This window comes from Dromiciops gliroides, chromosome 6, assembly GCF_019393635.1.
Source record: "Dromiciops gliroides isolate mDroGli1 chromosome 6, mDroGli1.pri, whole genome shotgun sequence".
In the NCBI taxonomy this organism is placed as follows: Eukaryota; Metazoa; Chordata; class Mammalia; order Microbiotheria; family Microbiotheriidae; genus Dromiciops; species Dromiciops gliroides.
Genome location: NC_057866.1, coordinates 105,054,331 through 105,077,336, shown reverse-complemented (window position 1 = coordinate 105,077,336; position 23,006 = coordinate 105,054,331). Strand labels below are relative to the sequence as shown.

At 46.5% G+C, this 23,006-nt stretch overlaps 1 protein-coding gene across 1 annotated transcript; it reads right to left on the bottom strand.

Moving 5' to 3' along the window:
- Positions 1 to 41: 41 nt before the first annotated feature.
- IGSF22 (immunoglobulin superfamily member 22) lies at positions 42 to 22,728 on the bottom strand. The gene is given in 31 exon segments (XM_043973543.1): positions 42 to 73; positions 76 to 111; positions 792 to 1,121; positions 1,763 to 2,062; positions 3,567 to 3,759; positions 4,030 to 4,094; positions 4,097 to 4,117; positions 10,423 to 10,719; positions 11,333 to 11,461; positions 11,765 to 11,938; positions 12,240 to 12,439; positions 12,441 to 12,540; positions 13,062 to 13,220; positions 13,223 to 13,247; positions 13,250 to 13,318; positions 13,320 to 13,360; positions 13,688 to 13,790; positions 13,792 to 13,830; positions 13,930 to 14,025; positions 14,028 to 14,069; positions 14,190 to 14,461; positions 14,988 to 15,260; positions 16,532 to 16,694; positions 17,605 to 17,718; positions 18,399 to 18,576; positions 18,746 to 18,785; positions 19,010 to 19,109; positions 19,733 to 19,869; positions 20,691 to 20,819; positions 21,604 to 21,649; positions 21,652 to 22,728. Coding segments are annotated over 31 exon segments (4,140 nt in total). The 5' UTR covers positions 21,889 to 22,728.
- Positions 22,729 to 23,006: the final 278 nt, after the last annotated feature.

Below are 23,006 nucleotides of genomic sequence, written 5' to 3'. Positions count from 1 at the left end.
TCAAAGTTGTCATCCTGGCTGTATAGCAGTTGGACTGGGCCTCACATGAGATACTTTGATTTCTTCTGTAACTCTCAGTCACAGAGGCCAGCATCGATTTGTCATCTTTGTCTGAAAGGGGCAAGAATAGTTTTGGCTAAGTCAGATAAACTACTGGCAAACCGCTTCATCTTTCAGAGCCTCAGTCTCCTTCAGACCAAAGGGGTAGTACCCTGGGGAAGGCTGAAAATCAGGGAGATTGATATAGCCTCTGCTGGCTAAAAGGGTATTTCAAACCCCTCAGTGATTATGAGGTGAAAACTTGGTCTTCATATTTCTGGACTCCTAGTTTTACCTAGAGTGACCTATCTTAAATCGTTGCATGGAGCCCAAGTCCTTCCTAGATCTCCAAGAACATCAGGGTGTGAAGATGTATACACAATCATTGTGTGACTCTGTGTGTGTGTGTGTGTGTGTGTGTGTGTGTGTGTGTGTGTGTGTGAGAGAGAGAGAGAGAGAAAGGAGAGGGGAGAGAGAGAAAGAGGAAGGAGGGAGGAAAGAAAGGAAGGGAACGGGGTAGTGAGAGGAGAAGACAGAAAGAAAGGGGACGGAGAGGGAGAAGAGAGACAAAGACATAGAGACAAAGAATGTGAATGAGTCAGCAAACTGTCTATTATGTCAAGGTGGGATGCGTGTACCTTCCTGTGTGTGGGTAGACCTACTTGACTGGGAGAGCTTTCCCCATTCATGTATGACCCAATTTAGCCAGGCCACAACAGATAGTCCCCTTCCTCCCTAGAACAGTTGCTCACCATAGACGGTCAATGTACAGCTGGATTTGTCCTTGCCCAGCTCATTTTCAATGAGCACACTGTAGTCACCGCTGTCTTTGAGGGTGCAGGTGGGGATGACAAGGGTGCAAACCCCACTGGTGGAGTTATACCAGAACTTGGAGTTGGCTGTGATGTTGACATCTCCCTTATACAGAGTTACTGTAGGACGTGGGTTGCCCAGAAAAGCACAGCTCATGGTGCAGTCGTGTCCTCGGAGCACAGCATGGGGTTTCAGTGGTGTGATGAAGCGTGGCGCATGGCGCCAGTCCTTGTGCTGATATGGACGAAGTTTGGCACTGAGGTCTTCAACTAGGGGAGAAGAGAGGGTTGAGGGTTGAGGGAGCTGGAGAGAGTCCTGGACCCTGGAGGGTCAGAGCATGGGACAGCCGGAGCCAGTGAGGTGGAGAGGAAGTGGAGTTCTCTGTGCTCCCTGATTTCTCAGATGTCTCAGTTCTCCAGCATTTCCTCTGCCCTCAAGGTTCGGCTGTTCTGGAGGTGCCTCCAGCCTTCCCTTTGTACGTTCTCAGCTCTACTCATACTCTTAAAGTTCTGATATTTCCCACACTCCCCGGGTGCCCTGCCATTTTCCATGCTATTGGCACTGCTCGCCCCACTTTTTCTCAGTGCTACCTGCAATATTCTCCACACTCCCTAAGGTGGCCCAACAGTCTCCACACCCTTGGCCATGTTCTTCCTCCTCCCTGGGTTGTTTGGCCTTTCCTTCCCTGATGTTTTTTTAAATTTTTATTTTTTTATTTTTATTTTTTTAGTGAGGCAGTTGGGGTTAAGTGACTTGCCCAGGGTCACACAGCTAGTAAGTGTTAAGTGTCTGAGGCCGGATTTGAACTCAGGTACTCCTGACTCCAAGGCCAGTGCTCTATCCACTGCGCCAGCTAGCTGCCCCTTCCCTGATGTTTTTAATGCTTTGGGGGTTCCCTGCCCACACTTACTCTCATCCTTGTTGACCAGCCAGGTATCCTTCGAATCAAGCGGGTCACTGTCCCCAATCTCATTTCGGGCTACGACTCGGAAGTAATATTTTCTCCCTGGCAGAAGCCCCGTGACTGTGTACTTGTTGCTAAAGACTCGATCGGCAGCCGTGAACCAGGTGGCAGTGCTGGCATCCCTCTTCATGATGACATAGTGCGCCTCACCATCCTCCTTTACATCTGGACTATGGTCCCAGCCCAGCGTCACTGTGTTTGGCACTTCGTCAAACAACTTCAGGTTTGTTGGTGGCCGAGGGAAATCTGAAGTCACAGGCCTTAGGTCAGCTCCCCTAGATGCCCCCTAACCAGGCAGCTGCGGTACTTTGGAAATCATCCGGCCTCCCACTAGGCTTATTAGTCTTAGGTTACAACCCAGTCTAAGAGGGCAAGAATGAGTGAGTGAGTGAGTGTGTGTGTGTGTGTGTGCGCGCGCGCACACATGTGCGCATGTCCCAGCTAGGAAGTTCCTCCTTTTTCTATCCCAAAGTTCTCTGTTTCACAGAGGAAACAATTTTTCCCTCCTCTAGAACCCTGTTACTGTCTCCCCAGCCCAGTCCATGGTCTAGCAGCAAGCACACTCCCTTCTAAGATGAATGAACTCACTTCCCTATCCTCTCCACATTTAGCTTCCTGGCCAAGGCCTTCCTGGCCCTCAGAACTGTGGACGCTTATTCTGTGCCTGACAAGTGACCCTGTTGCTCATGTTCTCTTGCTCACACCCTACCCTGTCACTGGCCTTTCCTACATACCCCTAAGGTCAGTTTCTTAGCAAAACAGTAAAGCAGGGGCAGCTAGGTGGCACAGTAGATAAAGCACTAGCCCTGGATTCAGGAGGACCTGGGTTCAAATCTGGTCTCAGACACTTGACACTAGCTGTGTGACCCTAGACACTTAACCCTCATTGTCACACACACACACACACACACACACACACACACAAACAGAAAAAGAAAAAAAACCCAGTGTAGCAGGTCAAGTTTATCTTTGCTATTCCCGTCTCTATGTCCAGAAGGCCCTGATTAACTTCCCAGGGCATCTCCTGACTCCCATCCCAGCATTACTATTTTAAAACCTCTTCTGTCTCTGAGTCCCACCTGCTGGAAATAGTCCAATAAACAACTAGTTCTCACTGTGGTATCAGTCAATAAAGCCTTAATGTGAAACATCGTCCCAGAGGTATAGGCAATTTGTTTTTGTGGGGTGGGGGGGGAGGGCAAAGAGGGTGAAGTGACCTTGCCCAGGGTCACACAGTTAGTGTCAAGTGTCTGAGGCTGGATTTGAACTCAGGTCCTCCTGAATCCAGGGCCAATGCTCTATCCACTGTGCCACCTAGCTGCTCAGTATATGCATTTTCACTGGTAGCTCAAAAGCCTTCAAGACCCAGAATAGTTTCTACTGGGGGAATTTCAGGCATAATTATAACAGACATTTCTATCCCACCTTAACATTTGTGAAACACTTGGCATATGTTATCTCATGTGAACTTCAGATAGCTTTGTGAGGTGGGTACTATAATGTAATCACCCTCATTTTACTGTTGAAGAAACAAGCTCAGAGATGGAGTTGCCCATTGTCCCATAGTCCCTTAGCTAGTAAGTGCCAGGGGAAGGATTCAAACCCAGGTTTCTGAGACTAGAGTTTTTTTTATATTCCCTCTCAAAATACTAATAGGGTGAAGTGAGCAGGGAATCCTCCAGACATACGAAGTGGGTGGCCACCTCCTCTAGCTATTCACCTGCCTCCCCTCCCACTGCTGACTCCATACCTGCCACACGAACATGGACGTCATAGTGGGCCTCTCCATACTCATTCTGAAGCAGGATGCGGTAAACCCCTGAGTCTGAGCGCTTACTGCTGTTGATGAGGAATTGGGAGTGGTTCTTGCTCTTGGTGATGGTTTCTCGGCCCTTGGTGGGAATTCCATCCTTTTGCCAGATCACAGTGGGTGGAGGGGAGCCCTAGGGGGGAACCATGGATTAGACTGGAGTTATTCCCCTCACCCTGTTGGCAGCAACCTTTCCTCTCTCCCTAGTGCCACTTGGTAATTTCTAACTGATCTGTCTTCCTGATTTTTTTTGGTGTTGGGGTGTGGGGGGTAATAGAGATGTCCTCTATGTGGAGCTCTCAGGGAGGAGGAGAATATTGAGGAGAGCCTGTGATGTCCACAGCTGGAGAGAAGAGTTTTTTTGCTTAGATATGTGGAATGGGGCTGGGTTCAAGGCACTCACGTAGAAAGAAGCATGGATGCACAGGGCTGTCCCAGCCCGTACCACCATGTGGCTCTTCAGCCGGCACTGAGATCAAACCTGGGAGCCGCTGGAATAGAGTTGGAATAGTAAGGAGAGAGGGGGAAGAAAGAAAAGACAGAAGCAAAGGACAGAAGGAAGGAGTGAGAATCAGGGGAAGACACAGAGGAGAGGAATAAGAGGAAAGGTAAAAAAAAATGACTGTAGGAATGACTTTTTTTTTTGCTTACTGTTGGTGAAAATTATAATTTTTTGACTATATGTTTAATATATATGGGTGACTATATGGCTGACTGTCAACCCATGAGGGACTCCAGGTGAACCTTTCTCTGAGGGAAAGATGTAAGTTGATGTTCATCAGTCTATCCGCAGCATCGCTAATGTGGAAAACTAAAGCACTGATCCAGGGAGCTGGTGGGATGGACCACTAGGGGACACCTTCTTGGAATCTGAAGGGACTGGGGTTAAGAGGAGGCCATGGAGAGGGTCTGTTTCCCTCGTCACATTAGGGGTGGAATGGAGACAAGCAAGAGGCCAGTGAGATGAGAGTGGGCTCTGCTGGACTTTGTACTTAGAGATATCTCAGCATATGGTGGCCATACTTCTGTGTTCTATATATTTGTCTCTACAATAAATCCTTTTGAAGACCCCAACCTCTGTCTCAGATGCACTAAGAAGGAAAGGGATGGCAGGGGATTGTTGAGGGTGGGAAAATCTAAGGGAAGTGAAATCTCCTGGAAGCCTGGCATGGACTGGTGATAGTTGTAGAGATATAAGGGTAGCTTAGGAGGGGGCCAGTAAAGGTGAAGGGGAAAAGAACACTTTGGGGGTGTATGCAAGATTTTATGTCAGCCATTCCAAAATATGAGTACCCTATGATTACTTTAGAATTTCAGGGTGTTATCTCTTCAACTTCCTCTCTTGTTTAGGTTCTGCTGACTATGCAGTCTTTTCATTCTGGTGATATGCCATGCTAATCTACTTCTCATTATACTGGTTCCCCAGTCATAGTCACCCAATGTCATTGCCTCCTCCCAAACCCTTATTCTTTTTTTCCCCAGGGCAATGAGGGTTAAGTGACTTGCCTAGGGTCACACAGCTAGTAAGCCTCAAGTGTCTGATACTGGATTTGACCCCAGGTCCTCCTGACTCCAGGGCCAATGCTTTATCCACTGCACCACCTAGCTGTCCTCCAAACCCTTATTTTTGTACTGCTCAGTCGTACTCCAGCCCAACCCCTGCTCATTATGATTTTGTTTCCTCTCCCCTAGCCCATTCCACTATGAAACTCCTGTTCTTTTCTCAGAAAATTCCCTTTAACATCCTTGAACTTTCCCATCAGTTTGCCTCCCAGCTCCTTTGTTTAAGTGAACCCTGGATTTCCCTAGAGAAAACCATATCCCTTGCAAGTTTCCACACTGGATGGCTTGCTTGCTCAAATCTTTCCAGCTCACAGGGACAGAAGAAAAGGTCAGCAGCAAGCTATTATTGTTTTCAGTCCATTTTTTTACATGCACCCTGAATGACCCCTTCCTTCTTTGAGATTCATGCAAACTGATCATGTTGGGCTGAGCATCCTCAGTTCACTGATCCATATTTAGCATGATTGTCAGTATTCTTGCCATCTTGGCCAGTCTTTTCTAGATGTACTCTACCTTGTCATTATCCTTCTAAAATGTGGCACTCAGAACTATACATAGTACTCCATATATGGTCTAATCATGGTAGTGTGGTTGGCCTATCCTGTCCTCCATTTTGTACACAGTGAGTGCTTCTAACAGCTTGGAAGAGCGTTCGCCTGCCCTCTCAGAGTGATGATTCAGATCTCCATATGTTGAATTAAAAACCCCAGATTTCTTTTTTCACATCTAGTATCTCACCATCCCTTTATTTGTGAAGTTGAATTTTGGAACCCAAATGTAGGACTTTACATTTACTCCTATTAAATTTAATCTTATTTTGCTTGTTTGACTCCTCAGAATCAGGTTTAGCTTGTCAAGACGATTTTGGTTTCTGACTCTGTCATTCAATGTGTTAGCTAATTCTCCCAGTTTCCTATCATCGGCAAATCTGATCCACAGACCTTCTAAACCTTTATCCAAATCATTGATAAAAATGACTTCAAGATCCTGACCTTTAAAATTCTACCCCCTGGGGCAGCTAGATGGAGCAGTGGATGGAGCAGAGCACTAGCTCTGGATTCAGCAGGACCTGAGTTTAAATCAGGCCTCAGACACTTGACACTAGCTGTGTGACCCTGGGCAAGTCACTTAACCCCGATTGCCCCCCCCCCCCCCAAAAAAAAAAATTCTACCTCCTGATGATAACCTCCTATCATTCCTCTTTTCTTTCCCACAATAAACTGCCTTTTGCCTTGTTTAGGGACTTCTGGTTCTTGAGGTTTCTCTAGGTTCCTGGTGTATTTCCCATCCCTATCCTGGCAATGGCTGCACTTAACTCTGTGGTGTTTCTAGCCATTGCCCTAGAATTCCACCTTCCTCTGACTTTTCTACCATAACTGATCTATTCAGTCATCTTCTCTCTTGAGTAAACATCATCTTATATCTCTGCTTGTGCTCTGGGCTGTAGAAAGTAACAAACTGAGCTGATTTAATCCTCCATACAACAGTAGTGTCAAACTCAATAGAAAGGGGCCCACTAAGCTGTACACAAAGATGTCTGCTTGCCTTACATTGACTAGATAGTAACACTATCTAGGTCACATTGTAGTTTTATTTATTTTGTTAAATATTTCCCAGTTATATTTTAATCTGGTCTGGGCTACATGGAATAAACCTCAGCTGGGTCCTGAAGAGACCCCAGCAATCCTTCTACTCTACTATTATTGGCTCCCTCTAAATTCCTCATAGCAACTGTTCTTAACTTTTTCTTGCCCTCAACACTCCACACTAACAATAGAAGACTTGGCTTTCCATTTAAGAAGATTGAGGCCATCTGCTGGGAGTGCCTTCAACTCTCCTCCATCTTTCAACATTTCTTTTAATTAAAAATTTTTGGGGGGGCGCAGCTAGGTGGCGCAATGGATAAAGCACCGGCCCTGGAATCAGGAGTACCTGAGTTCAAATCTGGCCTCAGACACTTAACACTTACTAGCTGTGTGACCCTGGGCAAGTCACTTAACCCCAAATGCCTCACTAAAAAAAAAAATTTTAATTTTTAAATTTAAATTTTACTTTTCAAAATTTCTAAACCTATTCTCTCTTCCTTTGTAGAGGAGAAGGTACCACTAGCCCTACTCCTTCATAAGGTTAACCTGTCTATGCTCCACTTGATCCTCATTCCATATTGAGACTGATTTTCTAGTAACCATCCTCTTTCTTTTTGGACAGGGGCTTGTTATTTAATAGTATAGGAAATTTGTCTTTTACCTATTCTCCAACTTAAAGAGCTTCATGGGGCACTGAGATGTTAAGGAACCTCCCTAAGGGTCATCCAGTCAGCACATGTCAAAGGCAGGGTTTAAACCAGGTCTTTCTGCCTCAGGAGCTAGCTCTCTATCCACTTTGCCACAGTAACTTGTCTCCATTTAAAAATTTCTCTCTCTCAGTTTCACCTGAATATAAACAAACATTTCCTTGACCTTTTTGCTTCAAGTTCTGTGCCTGGGATTTCATACCCTCCTTAATCTGGGACCCCACCTACCTTTGCAGGCTTATTTTGTACTACTCTTCTCCATTGTGCCCTGTGCTTTCCTGCCTCTTGGCCTTTGATCAGGCTCTTCCCTGTGCTTAGAAGGTCTTCCTTTTTTCCTCCTTTGCTTATTGGAATCTTGTCCATTCTTTAACACCTTATTCAAGTGCCATTTCCCTCCAGGAAGCCTTCCTGTTTCCCTGGGGGATCATGGCCTTTCCCCCATGAGATATTTCATAGACTTTTGCTTATACTTCTTTGTGCTTTTTTTTTTTTTTTTTTTTTGCATATCTCTATGCTGATGATTTTCAAATATGCTTAGTCAGCCATAACCTCTCTCTAAACCTTGGATCTTCAACTGTGTATTGGCCATTTCAAACTGGATGTCCCATAGACATCTTACACTCAGCATGAACTCATTATTTCCCCCTCAACACTTCCCTCTTCAGAATGTCCTTATTACTGTTGAGAGTACCACCACCTTCCCAGTTCCCTAAGGCTTACAATTTAGGTGTCATCTTCAACACCTTACTCTCTCATCCCTATATCTAATGTGCTGGCACATTCTGTCGATTCTATCCTCACAAAATCTCTCATATAAACCCCCTTCTCTCCTCTGACACTGGCCACCAACCTGAGGCAGGCCCTCATCACCTCAGCCTGGACTATTATAATAGTCAACTGGTGGGTCTCCCTGCCTTAAGTCTCTCCCCACTCCAGCTTATCCTACACTCAGCTATTAGTCAAGTTGATCTTCCTGAAGAGCAGTTTTGATCATATCATATTCAATAAACTCCAATGGCTCTTTATCACATCCAAGATCAAATTTGTAATCCTCTGTTTGGTGGTTCCAAGCCCTTTATGACATGGCCCCCACCTGCCTTTCCAGTCTTCTTACCTTCCCCACCTGCACGTAACCCTATAATTTTCCATCTAGTGCCCCTCATACCCAGAATGCTCTCCCTTTTCATCTCAGCCTCCTGATTCCCCCCAAGTCCCAGATAATAGCCTACCTTCTACAAGAAGCCTTTTCCTCATTCCCCTGAATGCTCGTGCCTTCCCTTGGAGCCTTTCTCCAGCATCTCCTGCCTGTATCTTGTTTGTACATAGTTATTTTCGTTGTTGTCCCTCATTACACTGTGAACTTCTTGAGAATGGGGAATGTTGTTTGACTTTCTTTGTATCCTCTGGGCTTGGCACAGTGCCTGGCACATTGTAGCCACTTAACAAATGCTGTTGATTGACTGGCTTTCTGTTGCACTTCTAAGACATTTTTTTTGGATCATAGGTATTTGTACAGGATGGGCCAAAAGTCACAAAGGGATTTCAATATTTAATAACTCCTTTATATTTTGTTTTTAATCTATAATACCATAGCATCATATATGGTATATATAGGAAATGAATTTACATTATGTTTGGCAAAAATAAAGAAAAATAAATTTTAAAAAGTTATTAAAACAGGGGCAGCTAGGTGGTGCAGTAGATAGGGCACTGGCCCTGGAGTCAGGAGTACCTGAGTTCAAATCCGACCTCAAACACTTAACACTTACTAGCTGTGTGACCCTGGGCAAGTCACTTAACCCCAATTGCCTCACTAAAAAAAAAAAAAAGTTATTAAAACATCGTGATTTTTGGCCCACCTCGTGTATATGTTGTTTTCCTAGTTCAATAATAAGCTACATGAGAGTAGGCAGCTAGGTGACTCAGTGGATAGAATGCTGGGTCTAGAGTCAGGAAGATTCAAGTTCAAATTCAGCCTCAGACACTAGCTCTTTGACCCTGGGCAAGTCACTTCACCCTGTTTGCTTTAGTTTCCTTATCTGTAAATGAGCTGGAGAAGGAAATGGCAAATCAGTCTAGTATCTTTGCCAAGAAAATCCCAAATGGGGTCACTAAGAGTCAAACATGACTAAAAAATGACTGAACGACAACAGGAGGGTAAGTTGAATTATGCCTTTTTTAAACTTCCTAATCCCTCTTCCTTCCACCAAAGGCACCTAGCATTGTGGTAGTAATAATTTAATCATTGTTGGTTGGATTGAATTACTGAACTGCACACAATTCTGAAGGATATCTTGCTTAGGAGGGAAATGGTCACTGGAAGTCCCACATAAGTTTACCCCATATATCTCCACAGATCTAGATAATAATCATTCCCTCCATGTCTTAGGAGACAGATTCATGAGTTGCTGTAGCCAAAAAGCTTCCCCCCTGGTGTCCAACCCTCTGGTGCTGAACCTCTGAACTTAGCTGGGCTGGTCCTCCTGGCCACATGTCCTCATTCTGAACCTGGGTCCATAGAGGGGTCATTTGAACCTCAGTCACACCAGTATTTCACTAGTATAGCTTCAGAGAGCCCAGGGTCACCACCTGTCTATACAGCATTAGGCAGTCATAACCCCATATAATTCTCACCAGCCATGAGAGAAGGGTTATTTGTTCACAGAGATTTAAGCAAGAGAAATGAGAAGCAGTCCTTTCCCTCCCAACTTGCTTCCTTCCAAAACACTCTTGGGTCCTAAAGAGCAGGTTTGGTCTCTTAATGGTAGGGAGGTGCAGGGGAGGGAAGAAATAAGTCATGCATGAGCCTTCAGTCTCCTGTCGCCCAGGGCTGGCTCTGTGTAGGAGCTCAAGCCCAAGGGAGTCCCAGTATTCTCTGAAAGGTGATGGAAGCCCAGTGGAAGGGTGAATTAGATGCTTGGGTTCCTTGTGCTCTCTTACCTGGTGGAGGCATGGCCCGGACACCCTCATCCAGCTCAACAGGCTCCCCAACGCCAGCTTCATTCACAGCTCGGATTCGGAAGAAGTATTTCTGCCGTTCTGTCAGGCCACCCACAGTGTAGCAGGTGCCCGAGATGGGGATCTTCGTACACTTAGACCATTCCTTTGTATCTTCTGCCCTCATCTCAAGGATGTAGCCAGAGGGAGGGTCCCCCTCTATAGGCTCCCGCCAGGCCAAGGAGATGCTGGAGTTTGAGGAGTCGGCCACACATAAACCCTGCACCAGCCCAGGGGGCTCTGAGGCAACCACAGACACCCTTTACTCAGTGATCATAGCCAGCCCTCCACCTCTTACCTAACCCAACCCATATAATTTGTTTCTCAAATTATGAAGTGTTTCCCATTGAAGTCCCATAAGTCAACCATGGCATTCCTTCACTTGCCTCCATGCTTATTCCTTGTCCGATCCACCAAATCCTTGTTCTCAAACCCTTGCCCAATGCTGACTTTTTGTTTTTTTGTTTTTTTTGTGGGCAATGAGGGTTAAGTGACTTGCCCAGGGTCACACAGCTAGTAAGAGTCAAGTGTCTGAGGCCGGATTTGAACTCGGGTCTTCCTGAATCCAGGGCCGGTGCTTCACTGTGTCCACTGTGTCCACTGTGTCCACTGTGCCACCTAGCTGCCCCACAGTGCTCACTTTCAAAAGCTTCATCCCCCTCTTCTAAATCATTGTGTTTATATCCTATTCCCTGTTAGATTAGAAACTCCCTGAGGATAGCAACAACGTCTCCTCAACAGCAGAAATTATGTTTCTGCCTTTATCCCATATAATACGAATATGGTCCATAGAATCTGCCTCCCCTCATCTTTGTGAGGGAAAAAGGCAAGGATGTCTTCAACCCAAACTCACTGACAGGATCCTTGGCTACCACAGAAGTAGAGGGCAAGCTTGGCTGTCCTTGTCCTGCTCGATTCACAGCAATTACCCGGAACTCGTATTCAGTGTCCTCCAGGAGACCATCTACTTTGCACTTGGTATCTGGAAAAACAGACCAAGGGAAGACCAGAAGATGGTAGCAGCCACAAAATACATAAAGTTCATGTAGTAGAAGCATGAAATGGAGGGGAGTGTTTTAACCAAATATGGAGTCCACATATGCAGAGCCATGCGGTGTGGCCCAACCAAATATAGAATCTATAACCAGCAGAACCTAAGACTATGGAGAACATAGAAGTAGCATAGAGAACCAATGTAGTATGGCATCTGATAGAAGCAAAATAGGAATATGTTTTCTGGGCCCACCTGGATGAGGTCTCCCCTAACATGTTTTTAGCACCTCACCCTGGATGGGATCCTTGTTGACTGGCACCCATAGGTTGCTCCCTTTCTTCCTTCTTTCTACAATGTAGCCAACTACTGGGGATCCACCATCTTGGGCTGGTGGGTTCCATGTGATGGTCACTGCTTCTTTGGTCACATCTGAAACTTGTGGCTGAGAGGACAGGCCAGGAGGCTCTGCAAGAGCCACAGGAAGTGGTAAGTCATATGGAATGTGAAGATGGATCAAGAATAATTACCTATCCTGTGTGGACCTCTCTTTTAAGGGAAAAGCTCCAACCTTCCCACCTTCCCATCCTGCTCACCCAACCCTAAATCCAACAGTGAAGTCTGGGACTCTCCCTGTGGGAGGGTCAAATGGCCTAGCCATCCTTTTCCCAGTGATTAGTAGCCCTTTCATTGCCCAGTGTCCCTTAGTAACCTATGTTATCCCAATTCTGAACAATCCCCAGAGTAACTAATGAGTCCCCACACTAACCAATGGGGTTTCCTGCAAAGACCTCCTCCGTCTCCAGTGGGTCGCTCACACCCTCAGAGTTAACAGCTCGGATTCGGAACTGATAAGCCTTCCCCTCCTCCACTTTGTTGGTGGAGAAGTTGGTCACTTTACCGCTGACCTCTCCAGCCTTAATCCAAGATTTCTTCCCAACTGCCCTTCGTTCTATAAGAAGTGTGTCACTGCCGACCTCCGTTGTCTTTGGGGGCCTTCCACTTCATATGAACACAGTTGCCAGAGAGTTCCAGGAATTCCACACGACCCTGAGGAGGCTTGGGCCGGTCTGAGGAAAACACAGGGCAAATGGGACCCATGGGATAAAGTCCAGGCAGTGAAGAAGGTAAGATGGCTTCCTTGGAGAAAGGGGACCCTGGAGGATTCTATCATTACAGAGAAGGCCCTAATCATAAGGTGATCACCTGAACTGGATCAGAGTTGGAGTACAGAGACCTTTCACAGGCTTGGATACTCTGACCCTTATTTTTAAAACATTTCACAGGAAAAGCACAGGAAAAGGTAAACTAAACTTGGGGCGCTCTGACCCTGCCGATTCCCTCCTTTCTGACCTCTTGAAGTCCATTCCCCTCCTCTTTCCATCCTGCTACCTGCTCATATTATAGGATAGGATGCTATAGGAGGAAAACAGAAGACCCCTCAAGTGGCAGTGTGTGTGTGTGTGTGTGTGTGTGTGCCCATGCACTAATACTTAGAGTTCTACTCTCATCCTACCTCCCTTCACTGAACATTCTGTGATGCAGATGATCCCATTTCTCCTATCCCCCACCCCCATCCCTGCTCCCTCACCAAGCACACTGAGGTGCAGCGTGGCTGTGCTGAACCATAGTCGTTTTTGAGCTTTGAGAAGAACAGCACCACTATCCTCACGAACGCAATTGGAAATCGTCAGCAGTGCCTGATCATCCCCCGCTCCATGGTCACGGCGCTCCTCCTCAGTCACCTCTACCCATCCTTGTACCATGTCGCCTTGGGGCCAGTGGCTTGGCCCTGAATGGAACCTTGATGTTGGCTGTTTGGCCAACCTTCACAGTAACAGGATGTGCAAGCCAGTGCTTCCAGCACTGATGGGTCAATCGTAGGGGGGTCTGGAAGAGAGAGTGGTGTCAACACTTACCATATTGGGGTAGATCTCCCCTTCCAATCAGAGGGAAGGGTCAGTGCTGCTTGTGCCCCCTTGGAGAGAGAGGTCAGTGCTACTCATCACCATGCATTACCCTTAAAGGCAGATTGGGTGCTTCTCATCTGGAGGAGGCTAGAAAGTTTTGGGGGATGGGAAAGAAAGGTTAAGTATTTGTTCAATGATGAAATTGAGGGATAGGGTATAGAGACATTCTCAACCATGACATCCAGGGTACTTGGGTGAACATTTCCTTTCAAGAAAGGGGAGCTGATATAGGGATGGAGGACAGTACCTGCAATGAATACAGAAGCCTCACTCTCGGCACCTTTGGCCCGGAACGTGTACTTGCCCTCGTGTTCTGGGCCCATGTTGGGGAAGATGAGTTTGTGGACTGCTTCCCTGCTGCACAATCTGTACCCCACTTAAGTCGGTGATCTGGGTACGATGGGATAGGGTATCAGGCACTTTTGGAAGTCCTCAAACTGACCCATGCCTCTTTTGTCTTAACCCCGGTTTCAGTCCCCTGTTTTCTACCTCTTAGCCATCCTTCAGCCAGACTCTTCCACCTTTCTCATCATTCAGCACCACACACAGTTCTGCTGGACTCCCTGTGGCTGCATTATACGTCTGACCATCCCACTCTTCACGGGTGGCCAACGTTCTGAGAACAACAGGGATTTTTTTTTTTTTGAGGGTTGATATGGATTAGTCAATATAGGAAGGTCATTGAGTCATTAGGAGGGTGAGTTGGAGAGCTAGTGAGAGAGGATTAATGAGCCATACCTCTACAGTCACAATGCAGTGCTGTAGTACTCTGTGGGGTCCCCATCCTGCATAGCCACCACGGTGTACTCGCCTCCATCACTGAGCTGTGCGTCCTCAATGAGTAGTTCTGCCCTCTTGCCTTCATGGCTCATGCTGTACTTAGCCCCACGCTCTAGCAGCCTCCCATCCTTCTTCCATCTCAAGGTAACATCCTTAGATGTCAGCTCACATTCCAGGCAGGCCCGGCTCCTTTCCTTTACACGAACATTCTTCAGGGTGCTCACGAACTTGATGGGAATGCCTGCAATACCAGACACGCCCACTGGGCCTTCCCTTCCTTCCTGCATGCCTCAACACCTCTATTTACAGAGTTCCTTGAGACTACCACCCTAGCTAGCCTCAGAAGTCTGGGGGGGGGTGCAAATGCACACTAGTCGATGTATCTTGCATTCATGTGTTTATATATATGTGTCCTTTCTCACTATTCCATGTGTAAAGATGCCTGCACATCCTACCATTGATGGTTCCTTCTATGCCCACATACCTTAGCATATCCCTAAGGGCAAATATTTGTGTCCAAGTGACCTACAGGATATACACATGTATGGAGTGGAGACTGGGGTGGGTGGAACAGAGAAAGAATTGGATTCCTACCTTTTAGATAGCCTCTCTCATTACTCACACTGAACCACTGGACATGTTAAGTATCATTAAAACGCTAGCTCTGAATTACAGTAGCAGCCTTTCTTTCTTCAAGAGTTTGAGACCTTGATTGAACACAAGACTATTGTGTGATATAGTTTCTGTGTATGACCCTGGCCACTCACGGTCAATGGTAAGAGGGGCCTTCTGAACCAGTCCCCCAGCCTCCACAGAGAATTCCCCGCTGTCACTGAGCCTTGCATCCTTGATCTTGAGCGTGTGGGTCAGCCCATCTTCTGATACAGAGATCTCATATTTGTCATCCCTTTTTAGCTCCTTCCCATTGAACTTCCACACAAAGTCAGGCACTTTCTTAGACAGGCGGATCTCAAATACTGCGGTCTGGCGCTCTGTGACCTTTACTGGTTTCATCTCCCCAACAAACTTCAGAGGCTCATCTGGAAAGACATGTGGGTAACAAGAAAACAGTAACATGGACAGGAAGTCACAGTAGTCACAGCACCTGGTAGAATCTTTATCCCCCACTTCTGCAAGCCACACTGTCACTTAAAAGAAAGAGCCCAGGCAGGAGTGGGACAGACTCCCAGCTACATCCTAGGCGTCTCTCAGTGAGGGCTTCCTGACTCCCCCAGTAGTTGCTGTAAGAAAACAGTTTTAGTTCCTGCTTAAGAAATGATTACAGGAGCACCACCTAGTGATCAGCCTCCTGCCTCCAGGAAAAGCTTCTCTCTTTACTGACAGATCACTCACTGGACAGTGAAACAATTAAGCTTGAGAAATAGTAACTGAATTACAACAACAGTCCCTCTTTCTTTAAGGTCCAGGTGGAACTCAAGAAAATTGCGTATGATATAGATCCTAAGGGCTATCTGCTATAGACTTTTGAGTTAAAAACAAGGTAATTTCTTTAGTTGGGCAAACATTGGGAGGGGGCAGTAGAAAGAGGAAAGATATTTCTCCTGCTGTGTTTTTCTCTTTTCTTGTTCCTCCTGGTTTCTTACTCTAAAGGTCGTCATGGGGTATTTTTCTGCATGAATGATACATATGATACCCTTAAACACATAAATTTAGAGCTGGAAGGGACCCTTAAAGGTCATTGGAGCCAACGTTCTCATTTTTACAGATGAGGAAACTGAGGACGAGAAATTAATGACTTGCCCAGACTCACTGAGCTAAGTCAATGTTTGAGGTATGGCCAGAATCCAAGCCTTCCTGACTCAAACTCGGTGCTCAGGACCTGAATTCCTCTGATCTCCTCTTCCCCCCTCTTCCCTGCTTTGGGAAAGGGGAAAGGGGGGAGTCAGAGAGGTGAAAGAAAGGGGGACTTGGCCCTGCTGGGTGAGTGAGGTCAGAGAAAGTTAAATCAAAGAATAACTCTAAGCCTATGAAAGGCCACATCGTGCATCACGTAGCCAGTATACATCTAGACTCCACCTTTGGTGTGAGGGTCCCAAGGAACAAGGGGGAAAGAAGAGAATATAAGAGAAGAAAAGTCAAGCACTGCCCTTCCCACCTTTTGATCTCCCTCACTTTCCGTACTCAGTTTCCTTTGTACCCAGCACAGCTGAGTGTCTGTGCCTAATATCTAGAGAGTGGATGGCTTTCCCCAACTCTATACTCTTGTCTCCCCTTTCTTCCTTGTCTTGTCCTTCCCTTTGATCTCCCCCCAAGAGAACCTCATTCTCCCAATTTCCCTGACCCCTCGTACCTACAACAATGAGCTCTGCACTCAGTCGCTTGTCACCCACAGCTAGGGTGTAGATACCGGCATCATTCATGTTCACATTGGTGATAATCAGCATGTACTTGGTACCCACCTGCTTCAGGTCATACTTGCCCAGGGAGTACTGGATCCTCAGAGGCTCCATTCCCTACAGAGAGGTGTAGGAGGAAATGCCAGAAGCTCAAGACCCTCTTTGGATGCCCCTGCCCCCCAGCCCAGATACACATTCAGAGGCTCTAGTGGTATGGTCTTATGGGGAATTGATCTTTAAGGTTCTGGCCCATCAAATGAGCATATTTGACATGACTTATTCTGGTCTTGTTTCCCTGCTCCCCACTGATTTGGAAAGGTCAGAGGGAAGGAGTTGTAGTAGAGATTACAGATGGGAAAACCCTAACATTTATCCTCAGGATGCTTGACCACAGGGAATGTTTCTTGAAGGGCCTTTGGAAGACACAGTCACAAGTAAGGACTAGGAAGCATCCCCAGCATAAAGGGCCCTCCTCTCCTTCACCAAGATCTCATGAACAGCCTGAAATTCTTCCATTTGAGCCTCATTCCTTTGGGTGAAACATTGTTTCCTCCATGTATCCTCATTTACAATGCCACCTCCTCTTAGAGGGAGACACCTGAAACCCCTCAGAGCCAAAGCATCTATCAGAGTCTTTCTTTTCAGAAAGACAGTATAGCAAACCCAGTGGCTACATAGTCAGGCTCAGAGTTGAGAAGACCTGAGTGTAAATCTCTAATGCATCCTGGTTCTGTGACCCTGGGCAAGTCCTAGGTGTCCCAAGGTAACTCTCTACATCTACAAGGGGAAGAGCTGGTGTCCACCTGCAATGGTAGGTGGGGGGTTCCTAGATCAATGACATCAGAGATATGGATCATAAGGGACAGGTCCTTAAAGGGGAGGGCTGTGGAACAGAGCAGAAATGGGAGGAGGAGCACAGAGACCACTGACAGTGGCCATGGGATAGAAGATACCCTAGAGATACTTGGTGATTCAGAGGAAGGAGATGAGTGAACAATATCCCTACATTCTCTGGGGCAAGGCAAACCTTGATCCATATCATCTTTATGTTGGGGTCCTTCAGTTCCATAATGCAGTCAAAGGTCACTGTGCTATCCACTTTGGCCTCCACATCTTGCAGGGGCTTTATGATCCGGATGGCCTAAGAGTTTTCAATGATAAAATGGGCAGATGGGGTCACTCTGGAGTTCCCCAAGGTCATCCCTGCTCTGTGTAGCTCCTTTATTGTTCTAGGTGAGCATGGGACTTGGAGTCAAACACTTACTAGCTGTGTGACCTTGGGCAAATCACTTTACCTCTGCTGCCTCAGTTTCCTCACCTGTAAAATGAGGGTAATGATAACATCTACCTCCCAGGGTTGTTGTGAGGACCAAATGAGAAAATATTTGTGAGTGCTTTGCAAAACCTAGAAGTGCTACATAAATTTGAACTATTATGATGAACCAAACTCAGACATTCCCATGCTCATGCTATAGTAGTATTCCATCTTTCCTCACTGTGACCCCCCCCCCACAACTGATGAGGGAAATAAGGTGACTAAATTACCCTGTGCAAGGAATCTTTTTCTACCCCCTAGCAGTAATTCAAACTTTCTGCAAGGTTTTCAGATCTTCCCATAGGCTGTGGCGGTGATTTCTATAATTTGAGGGGCTCCCAACCCCATTCTCTAGGAGTGGGGAATGCTCATATCCAAGTGTCCCCATCATGAGATGTTTATGGGTTCCAGTACCCTATCTGTCCTCCCCAACCTCCCTGCCTCCTGGGTGTCTCTTCTCTATTTACCTCTTTAGTTTTCCTGTCCCCCAGGCCTTCCACACTGACCTCCACCTCCACCTTCTTTTTCATCTCCTTGAGCTTTTTGAGCAGTCCTCGGAAGTCTGTGAAGCCATATTCCATGCAGACCTTCTCAAAGTCTTTCTTAGGCACGTTGGACAAGATCTCTAGCATCTCCTTCTCATCTGTCACCTTCTTCTGCTTCTTCTTGGGAGCAGGGGGTGCCCTGAGAGTGGCCGGGACTAGTTTAGTTGCCCTTTCTTCCCTTCAGAATCTTAACAACCCATTCTTTCCCTCTCTTCCCTGCCCTGGGATCCAGTTGAGCTCTAGCCCAGAGTCCTACACTGAAATAACATTGGTAGAGAAGGGCAGTCTAACAGGGGTGTGGCTCTCACCTCTTCTTCAGCATCTTCTTGAAATCCATCTTTTCTTGGCCTATGAACCAAGAGAAAGACCCAGTCAGTAAGTACAATGCAGTCTGAGTGTATATGGCCCCTTCACCGCCTCCCCGAAAGAAAGGAGGCTGGTATGATCCAGTTCATGAGGGTGTGAAGACTCATAACACTCATGCCTCATCTCACCCACTAATGAAGGTAGGATAGGTCATCTCCCTAATAGGGACTGTGATTACCTGCTCATAAAGACAATATGTAACTTACTCTCAGTCACTGTTAGGGACACAGTGTAGATGGCATCAGCATGCTCATTGGTTGCAATGCATTTATAGTTGTCTGAGTCATCAGAGGTCAGTGGCTCTAGCTGGATAGGAAGCAGAGGGGAGCAGTCAGTATATGTGAATGTGTGTGAAGGGATGGTTAGTGAGTGAATGAATGCTGAGAGGGGAAAGAATCCAGTGGACTTAAGCTACAGGGTTTACCAGGTGGTTGTCTTTCCCTTCTCCCTTCTTCCCTTCAAAATAACAATAACTTTTTTTGGGAGGGTGGGGCAATGGGGGTTAAGTGACTTGCCCAGCTAGTCACACAGCTAGTAAGTGTCAAGTGTCTGAGACCGGATTTGAACTCAGGTCCTCCTGAATCCAGGGCCAGTGCTCTATCCACTGCACCACCTAGCTGCCCCCAATAACAATAGCTTTTATATAGCACTATGTGCCAAGTACTGTGCTAAGAGCCTCACAAATATTATCTTAGCCTCCTGGGAAGTAAGTGCTAATATGATCTCCATTGTACTGATGAGAAAACTGAGGCAGGCAGAGGTAAAATGACTTGTCAGAGTCACAAAGGGAGTAAGTATCTGATGCTGTAGTTGAACTCAAGGCTTCCTGACTCCAGGCCCCCGGGTACTATTTTTGGGGTTCAATTTACTTTGATGCCTACCTGCCCTTAGATCACTAACATTTTGGGAGGGAAGGGGTCTGCCCGTACCTTTAGTACATACTCCTTGTTGATGCTGTCATAGAATATTTTGGCACTTTCCTTGATGGGGAGACCACTTTCCCTCTTCCAGGAGACATTGGGCTTGGGGTTTCCCTGCACTCGTGCTCGGAATACAGCCTTGTCACCTAGGGGATCACAAGATGAAAGCTTCAGAAGAGGAATTAGAGGTTTCTCTAATCCAACCTTTTTTTTAATCAACTTTTTTTTTGGGGGGGGTTGGGGCAATGAGGGTTAAGTGACTTGCTCAAGGTCACACAGCTAGTAAGTGTCAAGTGTCTGAGCCCAAATTTGAACTCAGGTCCTCCTGAATCTAGGGCAGGTGCTTTATCCATTGCACCACCTTGCTGCCCCCATAATCCAACCCTTCTTAAAAAAATGAATGAACTGAGGCCCCATAGAGAGGCTGAATGACTTTCTGAAAGTCACACAGGTAGCAGGTAGGAGAGCCAGGATCCAAACCAGGGTCCTCTGCCTCCAAATTAAGTGTTTTTTCCATTGCACCGTGATGGGGAGGGGGAAGCATGGTTTGCTCTGCTGCACTTCAGCACGGCACTTTGTTTCTTAGAGGGCTTTTGGGAACCCTCCTGCTATGGAGAAGACAAAGAATTCCATTTTGGATACCTATCACAGTTACTTTGGTGCCTGTCTCATCCCTCTTCCCACCATCCCAGCCTGTTTCATTGTGAGCCTCCTGACAGTATGGTCAATATCATGTCTGTTTCTGTGACCCCCGTGGCCAGTACATGGTAAATATTTAATAAATGCTTGTTGAATTGGACTGGATTCCCAGAGAATCCCACCTTCCTGAGCCCCAAGCTGACTTCTCAGACTGAGCTGAGATCTTGTTAGAATGGCTATACACAGGGCCAGATCGATGTGTGGGGCCCCTCCCAGGGAGGCAGGGACCATCTAAACTACCCCCAGAAAGGGAAAGGGAAGGGCTCACCTTCTGGTGAAGTGACAGGGCTCGGCTTCTCCACAAACTCAGGGACACTTTCACCTGCAGGGACTTCGGAGCTTCGTGTAACCAAACTAAAGAATTCCACGTGGCTGGAAGACTTCCGAGATATTTCCTCTGTGGAAGGAAGGATGAGGGTCAGTCAGGAAGGGATGTGTGTGTGTGTGTGTGTGTGTGTCCCCACATGTTGTGGAAGGTCAGAAGCTTCAGCAAGTTCCACTGCACAAAGCAACTGTCTTCCCACTCCTAGTGCCTCTGGTTCTATGCTAGAGCCAGCTCTAGAGTCAATGTTAAATTTTCAATATGATCATTGGAAATCAGCAAATAATGCAAGTCAGGTTTGGTTTATTTGTTTTGTTTAATGCCTAGACTTGAGAAAGTAATGGAGAATGCACATCGCTACATTGAAATTCCACCATTAGAACTTCATTCCTTTGGACAATGACTCTTTTTTTTTTTTAAGTGAGGCAATGGGGTTAAGTGCCTTGCCCAGGGTCACACAGCTAGTAAGTGTTAAGTGTCTGAGCTGGATTTGAACTCAGGTACTTCTGACTCCAGGGCTGGTGTTCTATCCACTGCACCATCTAGCTGCCCCTGGACAATGACTCTTATTGCTTTGAACTCAATTAAAATACAAGAGGAAGTCATGAAAGGGTTTTCCTATTTAAAGCCCCTTAGTCGATGTTTTTCTAGAAAGAGCGGCCTGAGGACACATAGCAGGCCTTGAAGGAAAGGCTTGGCTTTCTAAGGGATAAATTAGGGGTGGGTGGAAATAGGGTTTGGCATCTTTGGTCCTCCTGAAGTATCTTGAGAAAGTTCAATCTCTCTGGTTCATGAGAGAACGGTGACTATTGGAATCGTTGTCTGACCTCCAGATGCCTAGTCCATCCCCTTCCCAAACTTGCCTCCCACGACTTGGTGGTCTGCGAGAATGTCTGTACACTGGTGTAGTGGAGCTGGAGAACTCCATGGATACATGTTCCTTCACCATCTGCTGCTGGTGTATTGTCGTTGTCATGGTGACAGTGAGTATAGCCCTGTGGGAACAAAGGGGAGGGTTAGATTTGGAGATGGAGAGATAAGAAAGGGGGAGCCCGAGGCAAAAAATGAAAGAGCATAATTGAAAAAGTAGGGTGAGGGTGTGGAAATGTGGAGAAAGTGGGGAAGACATGATAGGGGGATACATGTTAGTTGCTTGAGGTATGAATCACTGGTCAGATCACCCTGGTTCCTTTTTTTCTGACCCAGGGCCTGGCCCATTTCTTGCCCTGATCCATGTCTTTTCTGGTTGCACTTCTGTTTGCTCAGGGTAAGAACTGGCAGGAGCTCTGAGATGTCCAATTATAAAATTTTAGTGGGGATACTAATCTTGCCAAAGAGAAGATGCAGGAGGAGCTGGGGGCAATTGGCTGCTTCTCTTCCTCCCTCTGGAGACAGGAGAGGGTTAGAGGAACCCTGGGGTAATAGACGTGACCTGGCCCAGTTGCCAAGGAGAAGGATGAAAAACAGGCAAATGGAAATTGGGTGCAGGTTTCTTTCCTTGGCGAAATGATAGTGGAAGGTGTGTCAACCTATGGGAGGCACACTGGCATGGCAAAAGGAAGAGAAAATCATTTGTCGTACTGAAACCAGGAGTGCAGATAGGAACTTTGGTTAAATAGCAAAAAGAGAAGTTCCCACAGTACTTTGAGGAGACCCCAGAGTGGGATCCCTGTCAAAAATCTCAAAGCACTAAATAGCTCATAGCATTCTGATCCCTGAGCTGAAAATGTTCAGCTAGCTCAGAGACATTTGGCTTTTGAAAGACCTGAAACTGATATGGCGAGTAAAATTAAATGTGGTTGCCCTATAACTGTCCCAAGTTTAGGGAAAATTAGCTAGGGTTTATCATATATTTGTTACTTGGAAATCAGATGCTACTACACAAGTTTTGGGGCACTAAACATTTATTAAAGTATATTAAATATTAGTAAAGAGAGTGCACATGGCTCTGAAAGTTAGGAAAGCCTAGCTAGGAGAGGAGAGAAAAAACTGGGCCGCATGGCTCCCTTTCCATGTTCCCATGCCAAGAGAGTGATCGGCAAGAGTAAGCTCTCTGAGGAAGCAAGAGAGGTGTGCCCTGACACACTGCTTAAAGCTAATTGGCTGGGCAGCTAGATGGTGCAGTGGATAGAGCACCAGCCCTGGATTCAGGAGACCTGAGTTCAAATGCAGCCTCAGACACTAACACTTACTAGCTGTTGTGACCCTGAGCAAGTCACTTAGCCTCCCAACTGCCTCCCCCCCCCCAAAAAAAAACTAAAT